Raw genomic sequence first — 27,985 nt, 5'->3', positions numbered from 1 at the left:
AAATAGATTTACAACCACCAGCACCACTGTCCCCAATGCACCCATCCCACCCCCCACCCCAAAAACAAGAGATAAAGCTTGGAAAATCATCAGGCACTCCCAGGCTGACACAGAGGAGTGAGATGGGTGGTGAGGGGCCCTTTTGGGCATCTGGCCACCATAGCTGTATGGCCCCAGCTCCCTTCTCTGCCCAGTGTTTGCAGCATTGTCCCTGCCCCTGTGTCCGTCCACCTGCCTTCACCTGCAGGCATCTGCACACCTACCTCCCTGATACCCTGAAAACAGCAGGGCCTAAGATGCACAAGCAGCCACTCAAGCCTCAAATCTGTATCTGCAGCTATATCCAGGGACATAAATGTGAACCGATATAGCCACTGATTTAACTTAGGGCACTGTCAAAGCCCAGGTCAATGTATGAGGGTGGAGGAGGAAGAGAAGCCCCCTGACAGAGACTTCCTCCTATTTTTGGCACTGTACTAGGTTTTTACTTATTCATTTAGTTATTTAGTTATTTTATCCCTGGCAAAAAGGAATCTCCTTAACATGGAGGAGATGGAAATAATGACCACTGAAATGATACTCTATTTCTGGCCCCTGGGGAAAATTTGCTTTTTTGTTTTTTATTTATTTTGAGGGGATGAAGATAGGGAACTTTAGGCAATGCGGTAATTTACTGGAGAGAAGGGTCACAAGACTCTGGGCCCCAAGCAATTGGTGGGAAATAGATCTCAAAGCAGAAAATGCAAAGTCGATCTGGGGGAAGATTTTTAAATAAGTGAGTCAGAGGGACTGAGATGAGATGAGGCAATCAATCTTACCCCCTGACAGCTCCCTCCGATGGCATCAAAGAATTTGGCTCTTTGGTAAAGCAGAGGGAACAGCCGAAATTCCACATCCCTTTTAAAGGTCTGGGGGTGGGGGTGTTAGCAAAAGAGAAAGGTGATTCTGGGAGAGCAGGGAAACAGATGAGAAATGGGGACAGAGGGAAGGGCACTGAGTTGGGTGGAAAGTTTGTCTGGCGAACTCCCACGCTCTGGCCTCCCCTCCCCCTCCTGGCTCTGCAGCCCAGCAAGGCAGAGAAGGCTGGTTAGCAAAGAAATGGCAACTCAGCCTGGAGCTGGAACTAGAAACTTTCTGTCAGTGTAACAACCGCGTGGGTGGTGGTGAGTATTCATTCCCATGGGTGGCGGTGAGTATTTTAAAAGAAAGAGAAGTCCTGAGAAGGGTGGGATGGAGGAGAGCCAGGATAGAGAAAGGGGAGCTGGAGGTGGGGACTGTACGGACAGGGGTGGCCAGTCTCTGGAGGGCTCAGAGCAGAGCGAGCTGCTCTGAACTGGGAGAACGGTCCAGAGACAACTGTGTCCAACTCTGCTCGGAAGAGTGCAATTTTTGCTATTTGGAGGTCTGGATGGGAGTGGGGGTAGGGGGTGGGCACAAAAGAATCCGAATATTGGTTGTCTGGAAGTTGTGCAGTGAGGGCCTGAGAGCATGGTCTCCCTCCAGCCACCCCGTTGGGAAACCTGGAAGTTTTTTTACAGCCTCTCCAGCTGGCTGCAGGGTCTAGCGTTTCTCTCAGCACCAACTCTGGCCAGGCCTGTCCCTGCAGTAAATACAGCCCTCTCTAACCCTGCTGACAGATTTTATGGCCAGATTAGAGAACAGAAGAAAACTTGGGTGTTAAAAGGGGCTAAGAGAGTCCTCCTTCCCAGACACACCGCTTCCCCACCCCCCTGTTGTTTTGTGAACCTTAGAGCACAGATATTTTCCCCAGAACCTTGGCTGCTTAGCAAGCGCCTGGAATCTTGCAGAGAGAAGGGTAGGGGACATCAAGCCAAGTCGGCCCTTATTTTTCTTGTTTGCAATTCCAGCTTCAAGCTAAACCTCTGATTTTCAAACTCCAGCTAAATTCTGTCTCTTAGCCTGCCTCTCTCCTGCTAGATAATCAATCCATTCCACCCCAAGAGCCAAACATGGCCTTCATCTAGTTACATCATTCAGAAAATGTTATTCAGGGAAGAGGAAGAGAGAGAGGAAGACAGAAAGAAAAACCCTTGAGCGTTATTTGATCCCAATCAAACTTTGCACGCTCTTATGCCTTTAAATTATAGCCTGACCCAATGCTAAATTGCTTGCTGCTTGGATGAGCTGAGCCCAGTTAAAATCCTACTTGGTGGTGGAGGTTGTGGTGGAGAGGGTATAGAATTCAGGTTGCTTTCTTATTGTTATTTATTGTTGCATAAAGACTGTAATTATTAACCTTGGACTGCCAGGATGCAACATAAAAATGAAAATCAGCCCTCGCTTTAAGGCTGAGGGCCTGGAACGATTCTCACTGACACTCTCCCACCCTCCCCCATCACTACCACCAAATATATGCTCCTAATTAAGCAGTGCGGGTGCTTGGCTTACAATTAGAATTATGCAACTCTTCAGCAAGCAGCCATCGCTTCTCTTTCAACGAATTAGCTCCATATTTCAGCTGCCCTGTCTCCTCGCTCTTATCGGCTGCACCAACTTGCTGGTGACATTTCATCTTTGACAGATCCTCTCTATCCTCACTCCAATGTGATAAAACTTTTATGGAACCACGACTAAGAAATGAAGTTTTCCGAAGGATCATGGAAACGGAACGGCACATTAGCCTGGGGACCATTTTATTTATGCTTGGATCCGACAGCTTCTCCCACCCTTCTCTTCCCTTTCCCTGGCAGGGGAAATCAAATGCACCTCCTCGCTCTCCACCCCAAGCTTTATTTAGTGATTCAATTTCACTTTAGTTTTAAGGTTTGACCTGAGAAGTCTAGGCCTCAGATTTTTTTTTTTAGATTAATCATTTTCCTTTGTTTTCATTTTAGACCCAATGGTGGTTGGGCTTCGGGTCACGTGACGACTTCTTTGTAGCTCCGGAAGAGAACTGTGAAGTTTAGGTTGCATGGAAGCAGCAGTAATCGGCCAGATTTTTGTTGTTGTTATTGGGGTGGGGGTGGGGGTGAGGGGAAAGAGCTGGGAAGTTGTAGCCAAAGGAGCAAGAAGACAGAAGGTCAATGAATGAGAAAAACTGAGAGGCTAAGAGGCCAAACAGAAAGACCTAGAGAGCGTACCCACGAGTCTCCCTTCTCCCCAACTTGTTAGTTAAATCTTTGCCAAAGTAGTTGACAGAATGTTCCAGATTCATGAGAAAACTATATAAACTTGAGACCCAGCAAGGGGAAGTAGGTGGTCTGAGCAGTGGACAAAAAGGCCAGGATAGGGTCTTCAATGTCCATCTCCCCTTGGGAGAAATTTGGCAGTCAGCAGCCTTGCTCTGCTATCTAAATTGGACTACCAGAACAAGATAAAATTGATAAAAGAAAGTTTATTCAAGAATTGTTTGACAGACAACCCTTTTAATTAAGGAAAAAAGTAACTACAGAAGAACAAAAAGTTCCAAGAGGGAATAAACTCTAATTCTACAAATTCAGGACTATACAGTGACAGCTGAGTTCATGCCTTTCAAAACTAATTACAATTGCTCATAAGTACGAGTTTAACATAAATCTACAGCTCTTTTCTAGAGTACAATAATAACTAAAATAGCTGGTTTTACATGACAGGAAACACAATGTCCTTTATAACAAGTAAATACTAAAAAAAAGTACATTTTTTTCCTTTTTTTTCCCTTATATAAATACATAATGTAGGGGGATAAATAATACAAAAAAGAAAATACTTTAACAGGCTATAACCAATAAATATATATGAAAATGTTCACTAGAACACACACTTTTTGAGCAATGCTGGACTCCTGCAGGCCCAGACATCTCTCACAGTTGTTTTTATACCCATTAAAATGTAAACTCTAAGTGCAACAAAAGTGTCCTGTCAGGGGGTTGAGCAAGGCGCACAAACCCAGCTGCAGCCCCTGCCTGGGACAGACAGTTTGTTAAAATATACCCTGTTTTCACGTTAAGTCAAAAGAGCAACAGAAGAAAAGAAAAGTGTAGAACCTCGAGTAGCCGATTGCTTTCTGTGGAGAGAGGGGGATGGACCTGGAGCAGAGATGGGAGGCAGCAGAATGAGCAAAACTTCAGTCCTGACAACTTGCCTGCCCTGGACTCCCAGATGTTCCATAAAAGAAAAAAATATATATATATTTTCAGGTCCTGAAAATATATATATATTTCAGGAGAGATCCTGACTTTCAGGGTCTCTCACCATCCCTGAGCCCTCTGAAAAATGTAAAAGAGGGGGGCGGGGAATAGATACTACTGTCCTAGAGCAGAAAAATATGGGGCCAGAAATGAAGGAAGTGCCCAATAAACCTCAAGTAGATGGGAGGAAATCTGCAGCTTCAGGGAAGCGGGAAGGGAGGCTGTTTTGTGCCCTGGGTCTTGAAATGTGTTTTTGTTTTGTTTTCGTTTTAGAGGAGAATTGAGAGGGAGAAAAAATCAAGAATTGGGGGAATTATCCGTTGAAATGAAAGGTAAGTTGGTTGGTTTGTTGGGTGTGATGGCCTAGCCATCTTGTCTGGGTTTTTTGTTTTTTTGTTTTTTAATGTGCTTCTCTGCCTTATTTCCCTATTTCCTCTTCCTCTACCCCATTCCCAAGCATGGAATTCCAACTGGGTATTGCTGGAGGCCTTAGGGTTGATGGGGTCATCATCTCTAATTGACTGTGGATTCCTTTCCAGTGGGTTGGCAGGCAGATGGAAGGGCTGGGAACTTTAAAAAGCAACTTCTCGGGCCAGAAGAAAGGAAAGGAGCTCCAGCCCCGTTCTTCCCAGGTGGCTACCATAGCCTCCTCACCTCCTCCTCCAGACCGCCTGGCTACCCCCATTCTCCAGAGCTCTACAGCCCTCGCCCCTCCTGGATGTCTCCCTACCCCATGACCTCGTCCTTTTGCCTTCTCTCTGCCATCACAGGTGTGTTAATTTGGGCGCTTCTTGGATTCTACCCTGAGGAGGCGCGTGGTGAGAGGAGAGGTCTGTGTAGGTGGGGTGGGGGTCGCAGGGTCCGTGGTGCTGGCTGGGGGCCATAGGGGGCGGTCCGTTGTAGTCCAGGTTCCCCGAGGGGTGGTGGGAAAGGTGGTTGAGACCATAGAGGGAGGGGCCGGCAGGGGGCGGCAGCGGATCCGTGTAGCCGCCCCCGCCCACGTACACGGGGCTGCCCTGCATGGTGGGCGTCCCGTAGGCGCCCCCGTTGGCTTGGAGGACGTGGGGCTCGTAATCGGGCGCTGCGGTCGGAGGGTACTTCTGCGGAGCGCCGCAGCCTTTGAGAGGGGGCTGGTAGTTGGAGGGCAGCGCGTAGGCATTCTGGTGGGCTTTGCCAAAGGCCGGGGGGGACGGGCTCTCGTAGGTGGGGGTCATGGAGTGTAAGGCGTTCATGAAGCCGGCTGTGGACTGCATGGGCTGCGGGGGGCTGCCGGCGGGGGAGGGGCCCCCTGACGACGAGGCCAGGCCCTTGGCCTTCTGGTCCTTCTTGTACTTCATGCGCCGATTCTGGAACCAGATCTTGATCTGCCGCTCGCTGAGGTTCAGCAGGTTGGCCATCTCCACGCGGCGCGGCCGGCACAGGTAGCGGTTGAAGTGGAACTCCTTCTCCAGCTCCACCAGCTGCGCGCTAGTGTACGCTGTCCGCGCCCGCTTGGACGCCGCCGACCCCGGGGGGCTCTTGTCTCCTCCCCCGCCGCCGCCGCCGCCGCCACTGCCTCCGCCGCCGCCGCCGCCGCCGCTGCAGCCCTCCGCTGGATCCGAGGGGGAGGGGTGGGAAGGGGAGAAAATGAAATAAAAGATAATTACTGAACACGCCGAAATTGAATGCATGGTTTCTTAATAAATCCAGGCCTGGACTCGGAGCCCCCGCAGCCCCCCCCTTTCCGTCCCCGCCTCCTCCCCACTCCCCCCACCCCACGCCCGTCGCATTAGCGGACACTCTATAATAGTGGCATTTATTAAGAGACCTGTTCTCCTCTCGCTGCCCCAGCTTATGAAAATTTGATCATGTCACGCAGACAGAGCCGCATGGCCATTTATTTAGGGCTGGATTTTCTCGCGCACGCTTTCTCCCCCATCCCCAATTCCAGGTCTGGGCAGACACTTCCCCCCCATCCTGCACAGTCCTGTGGACAGGTTGGGTGGTTGAGAACCCTTGGGAGTTCTGGACATTCGTGGGCAGGGCACGGAAGCGTGGCGCGAAGAGGCTGCCGAGCCTGGAGACCGAGGGGCCGGGACCCTGGGCCGCGAGAGCGATTGTGATTAATACCCACAGTAATCATACTTAATAATAATCAATCGTTGATGACTCTGGGTCTACTGCCAGTCTCGTGGCACTGCGGCCTTGCGAAGCACTGAGTCCGAGCACCCGGCCTTCTGGAGCTCTCGGAAGCTCAGATGGAGGGTGGAGGGTGAAGGGAGGAATAGGGTACTGGCGGGATCAAGTGGGGGGGGGTACGGGATATGCACGGCGGCTGCTACCACCTGATATTGTTCCCAAGCCGCCTCCTGGGCGCCTAGGGTCTGGGTGCTAGAATAACACTGACATTCCTGGCTCTGACAAAAGCTGACGACGAGGAAGGCAGAGAGCTGGTACCTGTGCCGGGGGAGCTGTTTTTCAGCTTGGACGTTTGCCTCGACTCTTTCATCCAGGGGAATATCTGTTTGGTGAGGGTGGAGTTGGAGCCGGGGCCGCACTTGGGGGGGCCACTTTTGCTGGGCCCGCCCCCATTACTGCTGTTGCTAGTGGTACTGGTAGGTGCGGTGCTGGGCGGGGGTGAGCCAGGCGGGGCGGGCAGGGGCTCGGGGGCCAGGCCGGGCCTCATGCAGCTGCCGTTGAGCTCCTTGCTCTTGGCATGCGGGGCGGCGTTGCCCAGGGACTGCAGCGAGCACGCTGAGCGCTGGTAGTCGCCCTCCAGGTGCGTGGCGGCCTGGAAGGGGGGCTGGGGAGGGCCGTCGTAGCCGAAGCCATTGCTGCCAGGGTACGAGGAGTAGCCTCCGAAGAGTGCAGCCGCTGCGTGGTCGTAGTAGGTGGCTTTCTGCATCGCTGGGCGAGGCCCGGGCAGTGGGTGGCAACTTGCAAGGGCCTGATACCCTCACGACCGGACATTGGCACCCCTGGGGGTCACGTGAGGCGCCGGACCCCCCCTCCCCTTTCTGCCCCCCTCCTCCCGGGGTCCGTTGGTAGCGGCTGACCTGCGGGGTGAGAGAAGAGACACAAGGGGGAGAAGAGGACTGGGGCTCGAATCCATCTTAGAAACTGAAAAGGGAACTGACATCAATAGGGTTTTTCTTTTCCCCCAACCCAACATCTTCACAGCAGATGCTGAGGTGGCTTCCCTGACCTGAAATGGATTTTTCTTATTGCAGCGCTTGAATTTTAAAGAAAAAGCCCACCAGTGTTCATGTCCACTTAAAAAATAAGGATTGCTCCTCTGGGGACTGCCTAGATAGAGAATCTTACTACTGCAAGGGCCATTGCTTCTCCCCTGCCTGCCTGGCAGCCCCTGACCTCTCCTCCTCCCTCTGCCTGCCTCCCCACCATTTCTGGAACCGGGTGGTTCAAGGTGGAGGGGGCTAGGAGACTTCAGAATAAAAGCATCAACACCCTCCCCTGAGCTCAGAGGCCTCCTGTGTTCTGTCTTGTATCCCTCCATGTCCAATCCATCTAGGTCTTTTTCACCCAAGCAGAGTCTTGCGTGGAGAAAAAACAGAGGGCCTCCAAAAGAGACAAGAAGGAGAAGCAAGTTGAGCAGGGAACCTTCTCGTGGGAGGGATCCTCTCCTTTCCCTCCCACCTCACCTCACCAAGACAGCAACAGCTTGACCTAGAAACTTCCTGAAGATTTTTAACCTCCAGAGCCGGCAGAGCTGAGCCTCCCTGGCAGCCCTGCTGCAGGTACCACCACCTCCAGTCCAGTCTCTGCTCAGTCAAGTCTGGGAGCCAGCAGCCAGCCGCCCCCATATGGAGCAGGATTGTCTCAATTTCCCTGGCCCGGCTGGTTGGTGCTGTGACCATTTGGCCCAGGTCTCCCTGCCTCCATTTCTTTCATCAGACTTAATTTTTTTCCCACCCTTTCCTTGACAGTCTGTTTCCTTTGATTTCTCCAAAAGAAAAGAAGAAAGAAACTGGATTATTGCTGGACTTTTCTACAAGAGATAGGAAAGGGCTTTCTAAATTAGAAAAAATTTCCCAAGGAAAAAAGAAAGTCAGCAAAGCAATCTGAAAAATATTCTTTTCTGGTTTGGAAACAGAGGGTACCCCTGTTTACTGAAGTTCTCTGAGGCAAAAAGTGTATGTATATATATATAAATGTGTGCCCCCCAAAATAAAGGGTCAAGCCATCATGGGATTTCGTGCATTTCTTCTGAAACTTCTGATGGCATTTCTTTCCACCCTGTTTTCCCCAACCCCTCACCATCACTTTTCATAAAACCTCCAGACTGACCCTCTCTTCTGACATGTGAGTTTGGACTACAATCTCATTTCGCTCAGCTGGCCAACTCCAAAGAAAACTAAAAACAGGAAAATAAAAGGAGTGCAGGTGAAGGAAGTCCCTCCCACACATAAATCCCCTTCTTAAAGGCATGGATTTCTTCTCAAAAAGGAGCAGGGGGGAACCCTGAGTTCCGATTGGTTTCTGGGAAGAATTTGTTTCTGGGAAATACACACGGGTCTGCAAAGCAGCAGGTCCTTCCAGGGAAGAGAACTGGAGTTCAATTGACCAGACTGACCCAATCCCTTTATTATTATTACCATTAGCCTCTGATGATTTAACCAAAATAAGCTTCGGAGCAGCCCTGGCTGAAAGGGGAATTAATTAACAGGCATCAGTTGAGTTTGTTATTAATAGAGAAGAGAATGAAATAAAAACGTTGGAGGGGGTTGGCTGGCTGGGCCCTGGCTTTATTTAGTCTAAATGATTGTTACAGCAGTAATGATGATGATGATGATGATGATAATAATAAAATAATAATTTGACTAGACGCCTGGGGCGGAAATCCCTGTCGCTCCCCCTGCAATAAACGCGCAAACCATCGCAGGACCGAGGCCAGGCAAGTGTGGGAAGCAGAGAAGCCAGAGACGTGATAGGAAAGAATGGAGACTCCGCTGGCGGCGAGAAAAGGCCGGGAAGGCTTGTGCCCCTGGCTGCTGCGGCCGGGCTGTCTCCGCCACCGAAACCGCGGTGGCTGGCGACTAGCTCTGCTGGCCCAAGGAGGCGAAGAGAAAGCAGTCAGGACCCGAACCGGCCATCGGCAGCACGTTCCAAGCACACCGGGACGCGGGCGGAGCCCTACGGCCGGCAGCAAGTTTGGGCGCTGGAGATAACCGAATTAAAAGGCGCCTAAGCAACTCCGCTCGGAGACTTTGCCAGGCCCGGCTCCGGTGGAGGACGCAGGGGCCTGGCTGATGGGACAGTCAGACGAGGGAAAGGTGCCGAGGGGATTCGAGATCTGGGGATCCAGGAGAAAAGGGGGTGGGGAGCAGCTCTACTATACCAAACATGTCTATTTCCCTTGCCTCCATGTTGGAAAAATCCAGGCTCCATATGGCTTCTCGGGAGAGAGAGAGGGAGGGAGGAAGACGGTGGCTTCGGCATCCCCCCAGGGTCTTGCTGGAGAAGGGCTTAGTGCCACCCCAAGAACCCCACCTTCCCAGGCACACCCCCGAAGAGCCCAGGAGGGCAACAATAGCTGGGGAAGCCCTGGGAGAGGGGACAGGCCACCTTCCAGGACTTACAAAAAATAAAAAAATAGTGGGAGGAAGAAAAAAGAGCAAGAAAGGAAAGAGAAAGGTTAGGCTCTTCTTAGCAGCGGGGGTAAATTCAGCCCTGAATCTGGCTGCTCAAAGGAAAGAGAGGAGAAAAGGAGAGAAGCAGGAAGAGAGGGAGGGAGGGAGGGAGGGCGAGAGAGAGAGTCGCTGCGTGGAAGGAAGCTTAAAGCTTGTGAACTCTTCTTGAACCGAGATTGGAGTCATATGGGCCATAAATCATTGAGACATACTCTCCGCCATTCACAAACTGATAGCCTATTTCAGTCCAGCTTACCTTAGCCACCGACGAGGGGAGAACAGGCAGACATAATATATATTCACATCGAGCCCCAGCGCGAGCGGCAGGCGAGAAATCTCCCCTCCTTGAAGGCAAAGGAAAAAAAGACCACTGTTTAAAGCTGCGTCGCGCCCCCCCCCCCCCCACCAATAGCCACCCCGGCTGGGGAGCCCGAGGGGCAGACCGGCCGAAGGAGCCGCGCAGCGTCCGCTTCAATTCACCCGGCTTAGGAGCGGGGGTGCGCAGGAGGGAGGGGGTGAGGGAGCGGAGAGAAAAATAGAAGAAGACCGAAAGGTGCCTGGGCGGCTCAGCTCGCCGAGAATCCAGCTCCGGGCTCAGGCGCGGCCAAGCCGCCACAGTGTGGTTGCCCTATAAGACTGGTACGCCCTACTCTCCGTAACAATGGCCTCTGCTTTTGCACAGGGAAAAAACCACACAGACACACACACTCACTCACTCACTCACACACATACAAGCTCACACACACACCCCACCTCTCCCCCTTTAGCAAGCTTAGATGCTTGATAAGGAGGGAAGGAGATGGTGGGGGAGGGGGAAGATTTTAAAATACCCCTCCCTGGGGAAAAAAGTGAGGAAGGAAAAGAAGGTAGAGGTTTTTGTTCAGCGTCTGTTTCTGTTCGGTTGTTTTTTTTCTTAAGAACAGGTAAATTTTCAAATTGAGATTTTGGTGGGGCAGGAAGAGGAGAGCAAAGACACGGCAAAGCCAGTGATTTGTGCACAATTCCTCCACACCCCCTAGTAACCATTATGCTAATTGGAACCGTAGGATTGGGAGGCCCAGTCAAAGGCACTGCAGGTGTCAGGGTGCTGGGTGACCCCCTGCACTCGTTTGCAGCCAAACACCAGAACTTTTTTAAAAAGTAGTTTCATTCCCCCGGGGCCAGTGGCCAAGTGTCCCACTCCCTTGCTCTGGCTGGGTCTTTCTGAGTCTCCCAGCCTGTTTCTTCTACACCCATTCTTCCTCTCAACTGCAGATGTTACCAGGCCGGGTTTCCCGGTAGACGGGAAAGTCAGACCTTTTTTTTTTAACAATCCCCCCCCCCCACCATCTGCTTTTTTTTTTTTTTTCAGAAACAGACAACAAGTAGTGAGTGATTATTTAAAAAAATCAGACCATCTTGCAGGGAGGGAGAGGGGAGGTTGAGGAGCGAATGACGAAAGGAGGACCGTGTGTTTAGCCTGACCTCCAGATGTGGCCGGCAATACAGAGGCTTTAAGAACTTCGTAGAAGTTTCTGATGAAATTCTCACCTCCAGATAGGCGGAAGGAGCTGAGAGGTGATAAAGACATTTGAACTTCTAAGAAGATGAGAACTAGCAAAACGCCTTAACTTTAAATGAACTGACAGAAGAGACAGAGGGCAGTATTATTATTCAGAACAAACCTGTTTGTTTTTCTTAGCTCTGCAAGATTTACGAGTCTTGGCACAAGAGGACGACTACCAAAACTAAACTTTTCTTAGAGTGGGTTTGAGAAGAGCAGGAAAAGTCAAGGAGGCCTGTAGGAGGAAGACAGGAGCCAAGAATGTAGGTGTCTGCAGATTTGGGGTGGGGGTGGGGAAGAGCCATTCTGGGTGGAGGAAAAAGACAAAAACAGCACCAGGACATTTCCAAAAGCAGGAGGGTTTGCAGCTCTGCCTAACTGCTGACTTGGAACTTCGGGGATAGAATAGAAGGCAGACAGTCTCTCTTTCCTCCACAGGCAGCTTGGAAAACTTGTTCTCTTCACATAGTCAGCCACTACCCTGTGGCCTGGTTAGGATACTTCACTTTTGCCTTCTCCCATCTGGATGCACCAGGAGAGATGGCACTGGGAGAACAAAGGTGAGAGATGGTTTCCAGCTATTGTCTCCCCTCCAGGAGAGGGTGGCTATGTCTGGCAAAGCTTCCCTCACACCCAGTTGCTCTTAACTCACAGGCTCTGCTTTGGGCTAAGAAAGGGTCCTATTCTCATAGGGAGTGTGGTCCCAGCCTCCTCCAGCCCCCACCTCTTCCAGGCCCACTAAGTTCATGGGCTGGAGTAGCTAGTTTCTGGGGCCCTGCTGAACGGGAGTGGGGGGAACCCATGGCCTCCTTACCCGTCTAGCAACAGGAGCTGCATGCAGACCGTGGTGTCCTGAGGATCCTACCTAGAGAGTTGATGGCTGAGAGAAAAGGGGGCAGAGGTTGAGGATGGAGAGTGGGAACCATTTTTCTGTGTTAATTAGTACTATCAAGAAAAGAAAATGCCTAAACCAGATCCAGCACTGGGACTCAAGCCGAGACTCTCAAAGAGCCATTATGGCTGCCTGAGTCTGTGGTACAAGGAGTCTGTCCTGAGTTAGAGACCCACAGGGTTAGACCCTAGGTAGATCTGGGTCTAGTGGGACTCAGCCCAGGCTTCCTGAGGCTTAAGGGAGCCAGAACCTTTGGGTCTTTTCTCTAACTCCTCCAAATTAAAAAGTCAAGAATGTACCTCAGACCCACCGGCTCTCCTAGCTATTGCTACCACTGGCTAGAGAAGGAAATTGAGAGATGAGAACTTGGTCTCTCTTGAGGGGCTGACCAGCTTTGCCTCAAGGAATAAAAAGAATTAGGAGGATGCCCAGCCAGCTGCAGGCCTTCCATGCTGGGCTGCAAAAGGATGTGGCCTGGAGCTGAGCTGAGAGTGGTAGAGAGTTCCAGAGACAGCAGTGGATCCCTTCCCTCCCAGGGCCTCCTCAGCTTACTGTGGTCCCTTCTGGTAACACCAGGAGCCAGGGCGCAGTGGAGGTGGGAGCAAAAGGAGGACTGGGGAGCAAGAAGGCTAACCTGTGGGAAAATGTCAGGGAATGCACCCTCAAATGCGGTAGGAGACGGAGCTGGGGCTTCTTAATTCTGGAGAGCAGAGTCCATTTGAAATGTTTGGGAGTCAATGAGATACCTGTTTGGTATCTTTCTTGCCTTTTTTTCTCCCTTTTTTGGAGATGTCTGACTGGCTGGTTGCCCCTGATTGGGGCTGGAAGGGTGGAGGGTGGAAGGAAGAAGGTAGACTAGGAGCCCTGAGGAAGCCCATTTCACTGGAGGCGTTGCTGCAGGCTCGGGACCTTTCAAACTTCAGGGGACCAAGACGAGGCAGTGAAGAGCTTGGACAGGTAACTTGGGGTGGGAGACACCAGACAAGTCTGAGGAAAGGCTTTGGGGTCTGGAAGAAGGTGGGGTAGAGGGATTTATCACCCCTGGCAGTGAAGTCATGATTTAGGGGCAGACCAAAGGGAGAAGAAGGAACAATTTCTTCCTGGATTCAAGGAGGGAAACTTAGCAACTCTGTGTGTGTGTGTGTGTGTGTGTGAGAGAGAGAGAGAGAGAGAGAGAGAGAGAGAGAGAGAGAGAGAGAGAGAGGCAGAAACTGAAAAACTGAAAAAGAAAAACTGAGAGAAAGATAAGACACGGAGACCTTAATGTAATCTAATAAAGGCAGAAATTAATAATAAGGTAAAAATTAGAAAAAATGTCCCCCTTCACATTCTTTCCTCTGCAATTCAGTTTCTCACTGGCTCCAGCACTCCCTTCCCCCACTCGCGATCAGTACCCAGGACCAGGGGACCCGGAGCACCTCAAACCCTCTTGATGGACCACTGGCCACTCACCCTTGGAGGCCTGGGGGAATCATGTCTGTTTTCCTACTTCCCCCAAAAAATCCATTGAAGAGCAAACGAAAATGTGCCTCTCAATAAGGACAAACTGGCTGGCTCCTTTCAAATCGATTTCTGGTATCAGCCTTGGGGTGACCAAGGATCCGGCCCTCAGTTCAGCCAGCCCCAAATATGCCTGGCCTGCCTGGCTCGCTGAAGCTAGGACCTGGGAGCCAGGGAGAGGTGGATGGCGATCCATTTCTTTCTGGTCCTGTCTGGGCTCCCCCATCCCATACTCTTCTCCAATTTACTGTCCAACTTTGTGGCCTCGGCAGAGTCGTGTGAAGTTCACACACACACACAAATCTTTATCTGTTCTTAAATATTAATAAAGATTTCAAAGCTGGGGGTTGTAAAATGGGATTGCTAATGAAGATGGCTCTGGGTGTTTGGATCCCCAACCCCCATCTCTCCAAAATGCGCGAGCGGGAGAGAACAAAGGAGCAGCGAGAAGGAAAGATTTGGCGCCTCAGTGGAGGCCCGTGTAGACCCGGCTCAGCAGAAGCTGGGATCAAAAGAAGAAAAAGGTTCCATGGATGGGGAAGAAAAATCCAAGCTGCACTCTCCCCCAACCCCAGGCGTCAGGACTCAGGAGGGAGTCAGGAAAAAAACAGGACAGCCACTAGGGTTTGTAAAGTGCCAGTGACCACGGAAGCCGCCTGGATGCACTGACTGCGGCTGGCGGTGCCGGGAACCAAGTCGGAGTCCGTCCTGGGCCGGGGCCTTTTTGGTGTAGGAGCCTGCTGTAGAAAAGCTCAGTCCTGGCCTGGCAAGCCCCATCCTGGTGACTGCGGAGACAAAGGTGGGCAGAGTGGAAAAGGCAAGAGAGAAGAGGGTGAATCTCGGGCAGATGGTAGGGAGGGGAGCAGGGGGCTGGGGAAAGGAAGGAGAAGTAAGCGAGAGAGGGACAGGCCCAGCCCGCTGCGAGGGACTGCACAGGACTCTCCTGACAGATTGGAAGTCTCTTTCCCAGTGACCTCTGTTTAGCAGACAATAACTCACTGGATTAATGACCAATCAGCGGAAGGCCTTCCAAATGCCTCCAAATATAAAACTCCAAAGTCAGAATAGGATAGGGCCAGAGCCCAGACCTGCCAACCCTTTTGTTTTTCTTTTTCTCTCTCAAAATAGGGTTTGGGATGAAGCTTTAGGAATTTAACTATCTGACCAGAGACTCCGATTTCCAGAACCCCAAAGATTAAGTTGTTTCCCATCTTTCCCTCTTCACCCACCAGAACCCATACCTCTGACCCTACTTCCCAACGCAGGATGGAAACCTCTCCCCTATGGGCCTCCTCATATCCCCAATCCTACAAGAAATATCCCTCTCACAACCATGCGACTTCTGAGAAGCCCCATTCTCTTTTGAATTTTTTCTTCTCCCAGTTGAGAAAAGATGGAAATAAGAGCAGGAATGGGCGGGGGAGTCATCTGCCTGGAAGTCTTTCTGTCCTCGCTGCCCTGGGAGGAGACCTTGTATAGTGCTGTGGCACCCCTGTGCATCCTCTCCCAAGGAGAAAGGGCCCAAAGGCCCAGGGACCAAGGGAGGCTGGGGTTGGGGGGTGGCCTGCCACCACAGAACCTAAATTCTCAAACCACAGTTCAGACCCTGAGCTGAGGTGAAGGGATTTCAAAAGCCACATTCTGCACAACTCCAGCCTCACCGGGGTACCAGACAGGGAAAGTGCCTTCCTCTGTGAGGGGGAGCCCCTCCTTCCCAGCTCCCCTCCAAAGGCCAGCCCAGCCCATCTCGGCTAGTCCCTCTCCACTGCCTTCTCTCTCCATAGCTCTCTGCTGGGCTTTTCCTCTGCTGAAATTAAAGACACCTTTAGGAGAAGGAACGGCCCAGATTCTAAAGGATTTCCTACAGCCAGTCTGAATAACCATCCATGATCAGGCACGTACAAACGCCCAGTATATTGCAATAAGCATGCAGTAACGCCTACACCCAGATGCCCACAGAACCCCAGGACACAAAAGGAGCTGCTCCCAAGCACAAGAGAGTTACCCAGGGTCAGAACTAGGGAGAACTCAGGAAGCACCTTGTCCAACCCCACTATTACTACAGATAGGGAAACTGAGGTCCAGAGGTAGGAAGTGATTTGTCTAAAGTCATACTTGGGATAAGCTTGGCAGTTGGGAGGCTTGGATTCTTGCCGTTACAGATTGGCTGTGTTATGTGAAGCAGAGAACTCCCTGGGCCTCAGTGGCTCCTTCTATAAAGTCAGAGCATGTGTGTGGAGGGGAGGAGTTGGGCTAAATGACCTCTAAGGTCCCTTTGTGGACTCACAGTTTGTGGTTCTCTGTGTGCTGATGTAAAAGTGAGTGACAATACACAGTAACAGATTGAGTTCAGACCTTAATGGGCACCATCATGGCCAAAGGCAGAATATTTCCTCTTGGGATTTAAATGTTTATACCCCCACTACTAAGCACCAATCCCACTTCTGGTCCTCCTTGCCCCCATAAAAGGTGCTGGTTTTTACTGCTTTTCTCCACCTTCATCACCAAATCAAATGTGCTATTTTTGTACACAGCAACCTGGGCAGTAAATAATTAATTTGTATAATTCGAAGAGGAAGGCTTCAACCTGGCAATTTTTAACCAGAAGTCAATGCACCTATTGTACCAGCCTGGCCTTCTCACCCGACCCCTAACTCTGCCCACATACCTACCAGCCTGCCCAATTTGCCTCCCCCCAGTTGGAGACCAGCATTCCCAAGATGACCAGCAGGATTCATGGAGTCAGACTCTGCTCCCTCCCCGGCAAAGTTCCATTTTCTGCCTTGCTCTCCCAAAGAAATTGGTCTGCAGCTGCCCCTCAAAGGCAGCTTGCTTTCCCTAGCCCCTAACGATGTCTGGGGCTCCAGGTCCAGGCTCACTGCTCTTGGGACACACGTAATCCACCTCCCCAGCGCAAGATGCCACAACAATGCAGCGAGTTTGCATTTCAAGAAACTCCCATTAATATCAATTTACTTCACTGAAACCTCAGGTTCTTCATCAAGTTGATGATTTATGATAAAATCAATTAAATTACGGCCACTTAGGGCCCAGCCGCTTCCTCTCAGATTTCATTGGTGCGGGGCCCAAGTGTCTGGTGGAAAAATGCAAGTTTAGCTGGAGGCGAGGAAAGATAATTCTGCGGCTGAGAAAATTTAATGCAAAACAATTTCCAGGCAAAGCCGGGCGTCTGGACAGAAATGCAAGAGCCACCAGTGGGCCTGCGGAAATAACTATCTGGGGGTCAACATTTTTTTCTCCCAATCCCCACCATCCTGCATGGCTCCCTTGTTCAGTTCCCCTTTGTGCTCACTTGCCCCCTCCCAAGCACAGACTTTGAGGGAATTTGAGCAGTAATGGTGGAACCCACGCCTGCCAAGGGCCAGCCTTAAGCTCCAATGTGGGCTTCCACCCCAGGCCCTTTTCTCCTTTCTCCCTCTCCTCCCCACGCAGCTGTGCTCACGAATTCCTTGTTTTTCTGTGGCAAAGTTAAAGGTTCAAAGTGAAGATCAGGTGGCATGGGCAGATGGCACAGAGGTGCCAGGGGCCAAACCAAGTGGGCTGTGCTGTGTGGGACTGTGCACGGAAAGAAAGCACAGGCGGAAGTGAGCACTAACCCATGGCCAGGGCACAGGGCGGCAAAATGTGTGCAGAGCACCCCATCCCAGAGTACCAGGAACAGAACACAGAGTCTCCCTGGTGGTTCCCTGGGTGCTCACTCACTCACAAAGCAATACTGCACCGAACAAACACCAGGGTGCAGATGTGCTCCCCTGGTACACAAACACACCCACACATGTGTTCTTGCACACTCTCCTATACTTCTCACAGACCCACCGCATCCTGTGCCTGCAAAAGACAGTTCCCACCATCTCTTCACATCTGGGAAAATAAATCCTAGTGAATCAAGCTGGCACTGCCTCCCACTCCAAGGAGAGGGTCTTCTCCCTCCCCTGCTCTGTTTGGTTTTTGGTTTCCAGAGCAGTCAGGGAGTAAACACAGCTTCTCTAAAGTCATAAATCACCCCCTCTCCTACCTTCTCAGTTTAACACCCGGCTTCAGCGCAAGCCCTTGTAGTTTCAGCTTCAAATAACCAGCTAGGTGCCAAAAGGCTGGGCCACGGTGGCAGCTGGACTGTGGAACAAGGCCCAGCCGTTCCCGACCCCAGCAGATGCCCCTCACAACCCATAGCTTCCAACTCCCTGGAAAAACCCTCCACGGCCTCCAAAGCAGTCCTTCCTGAGCAGAGAGTTCCGTCCCCTAACCCCGCTCCTGTCCACACTCCCACGAGGACATTCCCACCTTCCTCCACAGCGCCCTGCACACCAGGATCCTCTACCCCCTCAGCCCCTAGCCGCCACTTTAAGTGGCTCACATCTTTGTCTTCCGCGATTCCATCCAGCCTCCTTCCTGACCCAGGAGCGTGGCGGGCGGCGAGGGTCTCAGCCAGCCCCGCTCTCCACCGCAAGCCAGGCCCTGGGCGCCGCGTGGCACCCGCACTTACCTGTGCGGTCTCCCGCTAGGGCGCGGGCCGCGGCGAGCGGCCGGGAGCGGGGGGCGCGCACGAGCCGACTGCCAGGCCCGGGTCCCTTGGCCCCAGCTGGGGCTCCGCGGCCGCGGCCGGCCGCATCCCGGTCACTCAGACCCCCGCAGCCCGGGAGCGGCCGGCCGAGGAGGGGAGAGGCCCGGAAGCGCTCGCCCCCACCCCGCCCCGCCCCGCCCCGCCCCCGGCTTTGTTGGGTCTCCGGGGCCGTGGGGCGGCAAGGCGCGCGCGGTGCTGCACCCGCGGCGGCCGGCGCCCGTCTCCGCGGACCGAGCTCCCCGCTGCGAGGGCCCGCGTGGAGCTGCGGGCAACCGGGCGGGCCTGGCACTGAGCTGGGGTCGGGGTTTTGAGAGCGGGCCAAGTCGCCAGGCGAGTGGAACAGCTACTGACAGGGGACACGGCGAGGAGCGGGGAGCACGGGGGCGCCACGGCGGAAGGCGGGCGCACGGGAGGCTCTTCAATGTCACCAGCGAAATGGGTTCCATATGTCCGCCCGGAGAGATGGGAGGGGAACGGAGGGTTCTGAGCAGGAACCGGCGGGAGGGTGGGGGTGGGGTGCGCAATGGAGGGAGCGGAGTAGTGACCAGGGGTAATGGCAGGGATGGGAAAGGCCAGAAAGGTTTGCATTTTCCATTGGCCCTGGAGTTTTCTAAAGCTGCTTAGGCTGGTAGGAACTTTCCCCTTTTCCTTTTGCCTTTTTTTTCCCTGAAAGGTGGGAGAGGGAGGAGATTAGTGAGGGTAGCATGTTTGTTCAGGCTGGGGGTTCAGGGAAGAGATGTGGATTGGAGGTGAAAGGGAAAGTTCTTAGGCGGCTGGAAGATCAAGTTCTCCCTGTCCCTAAAGAGGGAAAGAAGAGACCAAACCCCAAGGGGAGCAGAGGCCAAGGAAGGATTCCAAGGTTCAGGTGAGACTGACACAACCACACAGAGACACACACACACCACCACCCTCGTGGAATTCTGTTCCGGGAGATTCCAACCATTAAGTTACTGATGGTGGTGGAGGAAGAGGAGGTTGAAGTGCCCACAACATCTTGGCCATTCCCTGACATTTCAGTTCCTACCCCAGCTGCCTCACACCTGATTTAGGACCCCCAAAGGCCTACTTTAGAGGCAGTTTTTTCTGGGATGGCCTGGGCTATGGGCAGCGGCCTGTAAAAAAAAAAAAGCAGCCTGGAAGAGGTTCCAGACCATGCAGCCCTCTCCCCTCTGTGCCTGCCCCCCAAGGGGGTTAGGCTCCTTCTCCAAATTTCTTCCTCCCCAGCCACCAACTCCCTGCCCTTCCTAACCATCTCTGTTGTCTCTTGTCTCGCTCTCTTTCTCATAACCCCTTTGTCTTCTCATGCTCTGCCTCTCTCTGTATCCTAAGTGAATTTACATCGAGCCTTGCAAAGAACTTAGGAGTGTCTCCAGAAGTCATTTCTGGACTTATTAGGCTGCTCCTCTCCTGGGGCAGCGTGGAGCCCTTGGCCTTAGAGCCCTTTCCTCTTCTGGAGTAAGCCATCCTCTGCCATGGAGGCATTCTCTCTTCAGAGAAGGGGGCAGAGTGAGTGATTTCTTTTCTGCTTCCCTCCGTCTCACTTAACTCTGACTGTGTGTGTGTGTGTGTGTGTGTGTGTGTGTACTCTGTGTGTGTGTGTGTGTACTCTGTGTGTGTGTGTGTGTGTACCTATCCAAATTGTAGGGCTCCTTGTAGAACAAACTGCCTGCCCCTCTGACTGGCCTTTGTCTCCATTCTCCCTGGCGTCCTCTCCTTGGTCTCTGCCTTGACTTCCCACCTCAGAAAGGGATCCAACTGCTTGTTCTCTCTCTGGGGCCCTCTCTTTTTCCTTCAACCTCTCTCTCCTCATCTTTATCCAACTCTCTGGTCACTAAAGCATTGGCAGCCCAACTTCTTAAAGGCAGAAGGATAAACACTGTAATTATAAAGTGGACACCAACAGAGTCGGGGAAGAAGACAGAGTCAGCAGCTTTCCTAAAACCCCTCCCATCAAATGCATTCTACCCCATCCTCTGAACAGCACAAAAGCAAATGGGGTGTGCATGTGCAGAACTGGTAAGAGGCAGGGTGTTTCATGGCTAACTGAACCAAATGTATATCTTTCTGTCTGTCTATCTATCTATCTATCTATCTATCTATCTATCTATCTATCTATTCATCTATAAAATAAAGTCTTTTCAAACTTGATGATTTGGGGGTAGGCCACTAGGCCTGGATGGAGGGGATCAGGCCTCATACAGGAAGATTAAGCCAGGGGCTAGTGACTAAAAGATAACAGTGGAGAGAGACAGTCTCCCTGCTTTTGTCTCCTGGGGAAGAGTCTGTGTGTGAGTTGGGGAAAAGGAAGGGGAGGGGGTGTCCCCAGGGCCAGAAGAGACAAAGACCTGAAGAGGGTTGAGAGCATGGAGAGGAAAAGAGGGGGGTCAGATCTCCACGGTCACAGGCAGTAGGGGCAGGGAGTGGAGAAGGGGGAGGAGTTGGAGACACAGGGAGAAGGGCTGTGGGGCTGGCTCCAAGTCTCCTCACTAGCTATGGCCTGTCCCAAAGAGTAAATCCTTCAGCTTCCCCCTTTCGCTCCCCATCTTCCAAAACAGGCTGAATTCAGATGCTAATAAACAGGATTCTACTCTTCCTTCTCCTCCAGAAGTCAGTCTTCCTCTCCAAGGAAGACATAGTCCTTCCTTCCTCTCCTAGGGATTCCAAAACTTTGGCCTAAATTCTGAAACACCATTTGGGAGTGAACTTACATTTATATCTACACCCCCCACTTCCCAGGCGAGGGAGAGGACATAATTGTCTCCCACACCGAGTTTGTATGGGATTCTCCAACACTGAAGGAGGATGACCCGAGGGCTTTGGAGTCCCCAGTTGTCCCCCTCCCCATCATCTCCAGCCCTGTCAAAGCTGCCCTTGACCCAGACTCTCCCCAGTTCCTTTTATCTAGGCCAGGTAATGCTCCTACCCATCCTAGCATAGGGTCTCGGCTCTCTCCTCTTTCTCCCTGAACATTTTTCAACCAAAACTTCCTAACTGGGAGACTTCACCCACCATCCACCCACAAATCTGCCTGTTGGCAAGGACGGACTGGGCTCCCACTTGGAGCAGAGCATGGGAATGAACTCCTGGGTGCTTCAAGACTGGGGCCTAAGCTGTCACTCCATGCTGATGCCATAAGTAATTAACATCTGGATGTGGCATCACTCTAATTTTCCTGTTCAAAGGTTTACATAGCAGGCAGAGTTAAATATCAGAGATAATAGTGGCACTTGGCTGGATGCCAGCCAGGGAAGAAAAAGCCAGCAGTCCAGACTGGACTTGGTAAAGGCTCTGACACTCCGCTTATCATCCATCACAATTTTAGGGTGCAGTGTAGAATGTCCTCCAGAAACCACCTCCGGCTTTGCTGTTGACCAACAGACCCCTTACTAATGGGGAGAGATTGAGACCCCTACATGAAAGCCCAGGAGAAAGTTACCAGCTCTCCCCTTCCCAGTGTGCACCCTACTTGTTCCCTCTTTAGAAGGGGGCTTAGGAAGGGCAAGACACCCCATATCCTGAAACTCTCTCCAACTTTTTGGGACCACCTGATTCCTGGAACATTTTGTTTCTAGAAAAAGTTACAGAACTTCTCCCTGCTTTAGCCCCAAACACACATAGTTCCTTACTGCTGAGGAAACTTTCTTTGTTTCAGGAGGTGGAAGGAAGGCTACTGGGGTGTGAATCCATTTCCGTGTTTTGTTAGCCAGGAGCGTGGGGAGCCAAGGCTTTCGGCTTCTCTCCCTGCCCTTCACCCTCTGCCTCTATTGTCTCCTCCAGTTTGGTTAGCTCCTTCCCCACCCTTAACACCCTGCCATGCAATCAGTCCTATAAATTAAGCTTTAACACTAGAGCAGAATCTCCCTTTCCAATTAGAGAACTTCAATTGGTCCTCATTAATTACAAAAAAATCTTTGCCCTCAACTCCAGTAATTTCTTCCTCTGCCTCCATCTCTCTTGTCCCCAGGCTCTATCTGCCTTCAGAGTTGGTTCTTCACCCCAGGCTGAAGTTGGAGCTGCCAAACTGCTGGAGGGGAACAGCTGAAAAATGAAGCTCTGTCTGCTGCTGCAGGAATGTTGGCTCTATCAGGCTCACAAATATAATTTTTATATTAGGTCGTGGTCTTTGGGTTTATATGCCAGTGAGGCATTTCTGGTTTACCAAATTTATACAAATCTCGCCTTAATTGATAATCACAGATGCTGTAATTTAAGACCTCCGGCTATAGAGCTTTCATATTAACTGCTGATATATTACTGTAAATTGTCTGAAATAACCAACTCCTGGGAGCAGAGCAGAGAGGGAGGAAGTGCCTCCGAGAGCGACTCTCTCCCGGCCGCAGAAATAGCCCAGCTTCCACATCATTTTCCATGAGAAATGATTTATCGAAGACATGGCCATAAACAACACAAGTCGCTCACAAACACACGCAGACGCGCGCGCGCACACATGCACACACACACACACACACACACAATGGCTGGCATGCTGGCGAGAAGCTGACACCCATATTGCTATAAATCAAGAAAAAGGTTGGAGGAGAGGGAGAGAGAGAGAAGAGGAATATTCCTAAAATCTCTATGCAATGCCTCAATGGGTATAAATACACAGAGCACCGTGTGAAGAGAAATGGCAGGAAATGAAGATGGCTATTTGTCACATTTTACGACAATAACATTAATAACAAACAATAAATTTACATGGACATATAAGACGCGGTAGGTAGTGAGAAATCCCTTCTACTTACAATACCCCAGCCCGCGGTGTCGCTCCGGCTGTTTTATTGCTGCCTCCCTCTCTCTTTCTCTCTCTCTCTCTCCCTCTCTCTCTCCCTCTCTCTTTTTTTCTCGGGGTACAGGCTTGTTTTTCAAAGGACAGTTGAATTGCACGTCAGAAACAGGGAGACCGAGCCTGCGATTTTCCTGACGAATACATATCTATTCTGCAACCTCGGCATTAATTATTTAATGAATCACGTGACCAGGAGGAGGAAGGGGGTCTTTCAATTTCAGACTCAAAGGACCACTATGACCTTCCCCTTCAGGAGGAGAAATTTTCTTGCAAAATAGATTCCCCCCACCCCACCAATGGAATACTAGCGAGTTCTCTTTCTCTTGCCCACATTAACATCTATGCCTACATCCACAGCTCCCTAACCATCCCCACAGACACACACTTACCCACAGCCCACCTCTCCTTTCTCCCTCTCCTCCTGCTTCTGCCTAGTTCGTGGAGGTGCAGAAATAGTCTGCAGGGGCGTCTGGGGGGTGGGGGTGGGGTGGGCACGGAGCCCTTCTCTAAGCCCCTGGATTTCTCAGTCTCCAGTTCTCTTTGCATCCATCCTTTAAGATTAAGATCCCCCCCACCAACTTCAATCTTTCCCTCACTTTCAAGATATTTATTTCAGTGGGACACACTCCCCTTCTTCCTAAATAGTCAACAACACTTCTAAAGGGACCAGCTTCAAAAGAAACATTTCATAAGCCCATATTATACATGTATAAAGAATGGGGTTTCTAGGTTTAATTCTCCTTTTGATCTTTTATGGTACCTTTTGAAGGGGGTAGAAGAGGGACAGGTTGACTCTGGAGCTTCCAGAGTTGAGAACAACCACAAGGGGGGCATTTTTTCCTTGTGTTGTGACTATTATGGGGAGCCAAATTCTTCTGACCGACAGAATACACTCTAAGGAGAAAGACCCACACTAGGCTTTCTACACAACAGAAGTGGATAGTCAGTCTCTCTCTTCCTATGTCATACCATCTCAGCCACTACCCGCCCCCTCCACAACACACCAGTGAAGACAGCTGGATACCTAAACTGGAGGAAAGGGGAGAGAATGGGAAGAAAGAGAATTGAAGTCAGTCTGACAGCCTCAGGTCCCTATTTCCCAGGTTATAGTACCCTGAGCTTCCAGTGGACAGACAACGGAGACTGATCAATGGGAAAAAGATGGGGGGGTTGCATGTTAAAGCCACAAACACCGGGGATGATAGGAGAAAGGCCTAGAGATAGAGAAATGTACACAGACTCCTTCATCTCTGATAAAAACAAAACGAAACAAGAAACCCCCCAATCCTTTACCTACAGCTTGGCAACAGAATGAGCAGACCAACCAGAATCAGGGTCCTTGGTTGCCAGATAGGATGAGGGGGCAAAGGAGAGCAGAAAAAACATTCCTGAAGAAGCCCCTTGCCACCCATTTCCAGTCTTATCTTCAGCAGCTCTGGGGCAGCAGGGCTACAGGCACTGGCGGGATGCCAAGGAAAAAGAGCAGTTTGGAGAAACAGACAGGCTGGGGGTCCCCTGTTGGTTTGTTTGGAGAGGCCTGAACTAAAAGCAACTTGCTGGGGAGAAGGTTGAGGACCCAGATGCCCTAACAACCCCCAAGAAATAGTCACACACATACACACACACACACCGCCTCTCGGTACTGGCCAGAGGCCCTGGGCGGCCTGGCTTCCTTGGAATCCCACTCCCCGCGCTCGGATGGGGCGCTGGCAGGGCCCAGACTCCGGGACTTTGATTGTCCAGATACAAAACACAGACTGGTTATTGAATTCAGCTTGCTCCCGAGGTGGGCCCCACGCCCGGTTCCAGCAACGGCAACTCTGCAAGGTTCTGGCCACAAATCCACTAACAATGGCCCCCCTCAAAGGAAAAGATTCCACTAAAATCTAAAAAAATGTATGTGAGCAAGAAATAGAGAGAGGGGGGGAGGAGATAATATGCTGGAGCATAGGAAGACAGCAATCTCTGAAACTGAGGAATTATTTTTAAGGACAAGAAAAAGAACAGCAAAACAACACGAAGCCACGCTGAGCAGGGTCTGTTAAAATGCCACACTCTTTTCGGATCCTGGGAATGTCCACGTTCAAATAAACAAGCACCGGGGCGCGAGCTGAGCGCTTTCTTGCTGCCGATAAAGCGAACATTTATCCTTTAAGAAAGGTGAGATTGATTTACGAATCTGAACGCGCCAGTTTTATGGCCGATCACAAATCCTTCAGCGCTCAACTCATGCTGGGAAACTTCCCAACTCTGTCTTCCAACCAGATCCTCCTCCTCCCGGGCCGCCGCGGCCCAGGGAGACCCACCAAGGGTGCGAGGGCTGCTTGGACGGCTGGGACAGGGCCTGCAGCCCTGGTCTGCCCCTTCGGGTGGAAGTAGGAGGGAGGTTGGGGAGGGCAAGGGACCCAGAGGGAAGAAAGGTCAAAGATTAGGATGACTCAGGGTGGCTGCTAGAATTGTAGAAGGTAAACCTAAAGGCTTATGTAGCTGGCCAGAAACGCTCAGCTCTGGGTCTGGGAGTGAGGGAAAGGGAAGATCTTGAAGTTCTTGCCTGTCGGGAATGAAACCTTTGAATGAATCCCAAGTTTCCCTTTCCATTATTTTACTCCTCTTTCCCCTTGATGCACCCCTAATTCTTAAATTTCAGAGAGCAGCTTGTAAAGTCCCAGTTAACTAGATCTTTGTCACCTGGGCCTTTAGAGAGCCCACAGTTGGTTATCTGCCCTTATGAATAATGGGTACACATCTCCCCTGAGCCCCAGATATTTTTAGTCCAGGAGCAACCCAGCTCACTTTTCTGCCCTGAGGCCTCTAGCCCTTGCATGTATTATGCCATCTGGGGACAAAGGAGATGATACCAACCAAGGCCAGTTTTTTTCTTGCCTGAGATAAGAGTCCCCAAGTTACAGGCAACAATTTACAAAATGCAAACCACGAAACACCCCAGGCAAGTTTTAACCTAAGGGAACATTTCCTCTTCCTACCTGGAGGTTACTTGAACTACTTCTCTCTATATATCTGTCTAGCTATCATTTCCTTCTAAGAGGATGGCTGCTGGTGTGGGTTAATAGAATACAAATTTGGGAAGTCTCTACCTTTGGAGTTTACTTCTTAGCAAATGTTCCACCAATCTTTTAAAATTAAAAGTTGATGGAAACTTTGGTTAATGTGGCAGAGCTATACCTGGAAGTGGTCAGGAGAGGCTGTACTAACCCTCTCCCATCTCTCTCTCCTCTGGTGGGGAGGTATTCCATGGGCTCTGTGAATAACTAGGGTGGATGGGGTTAGGGAAAGGGAGGGAAAACGATTATAGGAATAGCTTCCTGCACTAAAGGAACGTCAGAAAATGGGTTTAGGGGGTGTGGATTTGGATGTCAGAACTTGAGGGACAGTAGATTCCAAGGGACTGTTCATGGGGGGAGCCCACTTTCTTCTTAGGATGGGGACTGGTTTCCCTAGTGCTCCGAAACCCCGTGGACCTCTCCTACTGCTTCTCTTTGTCTTTGATCCCTCAGCTCCCTCCAAGCAAAACAGGAGAGAAGGAGAGATGAGCTGGACATGGTAGGTGGGGGCCGTTGGAGCGTGGCCTAGGGAAGGAGTTTGGCACAGAGAGACTGCTCAGCACTCTACTTTCCTCCCCCGGGAAGGAAGGAGCTAAAAGTTTTATTCCTTTTCTCTCCAATGGACATTAATAGAAAAAAATCCAGAAATTTCAAGATAGCAAAGAAGGGATTGAGGGCTAGAGGGGGGACAGAGAAGATGGGACATACAACAGCCCAAGGACCCCTCCCTGTGGAGGTGTGACTTTCTGTTCTGGGCAGGAGGCAAGAGCCAGCACAATGTCCAGTCTCAGGGAGGTCAAGGGGCTTCCGAGGTCATTTTGTGGTTCTAATACTGAGCTAATCGCCTAGAAAACGTGGCCTCTCCATGAACTCTCTCTCCTGCCAGGCTCTGCCTCCAAAGCCTCAGTGAGCCCCAGGGAAAAAGGGCCAGCACATTCAGATCTGAGACAGAGCCCACTGTCTCCCTCAACCTCAGCAGCAGAATCCCAGTAGGGAGAACAGAGCCCCCAAAACAAGAGCGAAAGGAAACCAAACTGAACACTGAGCCTCCAGAAAGAGGTTGGGGAGCTGGTGCAGAGTTGAAGGGGAAGATTCCCGCATCAATGAACCTCGCCTGCGAACGGGCGTTTACTGCTCCAGAGAGTTGCAAATATTTATCTAGAATCCCAAGCTAGACATAAAACAGCACAAAAGGAAGACATTCACCTCTACCCCACTCCAAGGCTGAGGCATTCCATCCAGAAACGACATTCTAATTTTTCCAGGAGGCTGCAGTGACAACATCTCACTATAAGCATACATATTGGACACAAGCCCCCAGTGTAGACAAGCGAAGTAACAGAAAACACCAGCCACATGGGCGCGCCGCTATACACATGCACATACATGCATGCTGGGGGCTCCCCAGGCCTGCCTGCATTTTCCAAAACCAGAAAAGTATTTCTGAGCTGCCTCACAAACCAGCTTCTCTGGGGTTTTTCAGGGGCCCTGACACCTAGGGACCAAGCAGTTCAAACACTCTCCAGGTGTCGAGGCCCTTCTCTGTCCCTCTGAGCCAAGCATCAGTCACCATAAAAGGCAGCAAACCTGACCAAGTGTCCACCATAAAAAGCCTGCAAAGATAGTTGAAAAAGAAAAAGGCGACAGAGTGTTTCTTTTTTCCCTTGTAAAAAGAGCTCATAAAACGTTTGGGGGGAAAAAAAAAAAGCCAGCCCAGGCGGGGGCTTTGTTACCTTTTCGCCTCTCGCCTCCTCTGGCCCGAACTCGGAGGATCCCATTCATGACGAAGGGCTTCTTCCAAACTGAGAGAAAAAAGTTTTCAACTTTATGGTTCCAAATTTTTTCTCCCTTGCAAGT

General features: G+C 51.1%; 1 protein-coding gene and 2 long non-coding RNA genes across 10 annotated transcripts; 2 read left to right on the top strand and 1 right to left on the bottom strand.

Moving 5' to 3' along the window:
* On the top strand, nucleotides 1-5,623 carry LOC108391082 (uncharacterized). Of its 7 annotated transcripts, none has more exons than XR_001851673.3 (6): nucleotides 1-1,163; nucleotides 2,856-2,944; nucleotides 4,404-4,462; nucleotides 4,670-4,762; nucleotides 4,901-4,960; nucleotides 5,487-5,621. It is a non-coding gene; the product is annotated as an uncharacterized lncRNA (long non-coding RNA). The 7 variants fall into 7 exon arrangements; XR_005056232.2 differs by having other exon boundaries at nucleotides 2-863; nucleotides 1,065-1,163; nucleotides 4,670-4,960; XR_012130713.1 differs by having other exon boundaries at nucleotides 2-906; nucleotides 1,065-1,163; nucleotides 4,670-4,960.
* On the bottom strand, nucleotides 4,833-27,912 carry HOXB3 (homeobox B3). 2 transcript variants are annotated; one of them, XM_036999124.2, is made up of 4 exons: nucleotides 27,862-27,912; nucleotides 10,017-10,104; nucleotides 6,567-7,165; nucleotides 4,833-5,721 (listed from the first exon to the last, which is right to left on the bottom strand). In XM_036999124.2, exons 3-4 carry the CDS (start codon nucleotides 7,012-7,014, stop codon nucleotides 4,895-4,897), a joined length of 1,275 nt encoding a protein of 424 aa, XP_036855019.1. In that variant the 5' UTR covers nucleotides 7,015-7,165; nucleotides 10,017-10,104; nucleotides 27,862-27,912; the 3' UTR covers nucleotides 4,833-4,894. The 2 variants fall into 2 exon arrangements, with proteins under 2 accessions (XP_036855019.1, XP_036855023.1); XM_036999128.2 differs by lacking the exon at nucleotides 27,862-27,912 and adding an exon at nucleotides 18,200-18,244.
* Nucleotides 18,428-22,389, top strand: LOC118968503 (uncharacterized). Its single transcript, XR_012130715.1, has 2 exons — nucleotides 18,428-18,607; nucleotides 22,242-22,389. It is a non-coding gene; the product is annotated as an uncharacterized lncRNA (long non-coding RNA).
* Nucleotides 27,913-27,985: the final 73 nt, after the last annotated feature.

Source organism: Manis javanica, chromosome 4 (assembly GCF_040802235.1).
Source record: "Manis javanica isolate MJ-LG chromosome 4, MJ_LKY, whole genome shotgun sequence".
NCBI lineage: Eukaryota > Metazoa > Chordata > Mammalia > Pholidota > Manidae > Manis > Manis javanica.
This window is presented reverse-complemented; position numbering and strand designations above follow the sequence as displayed.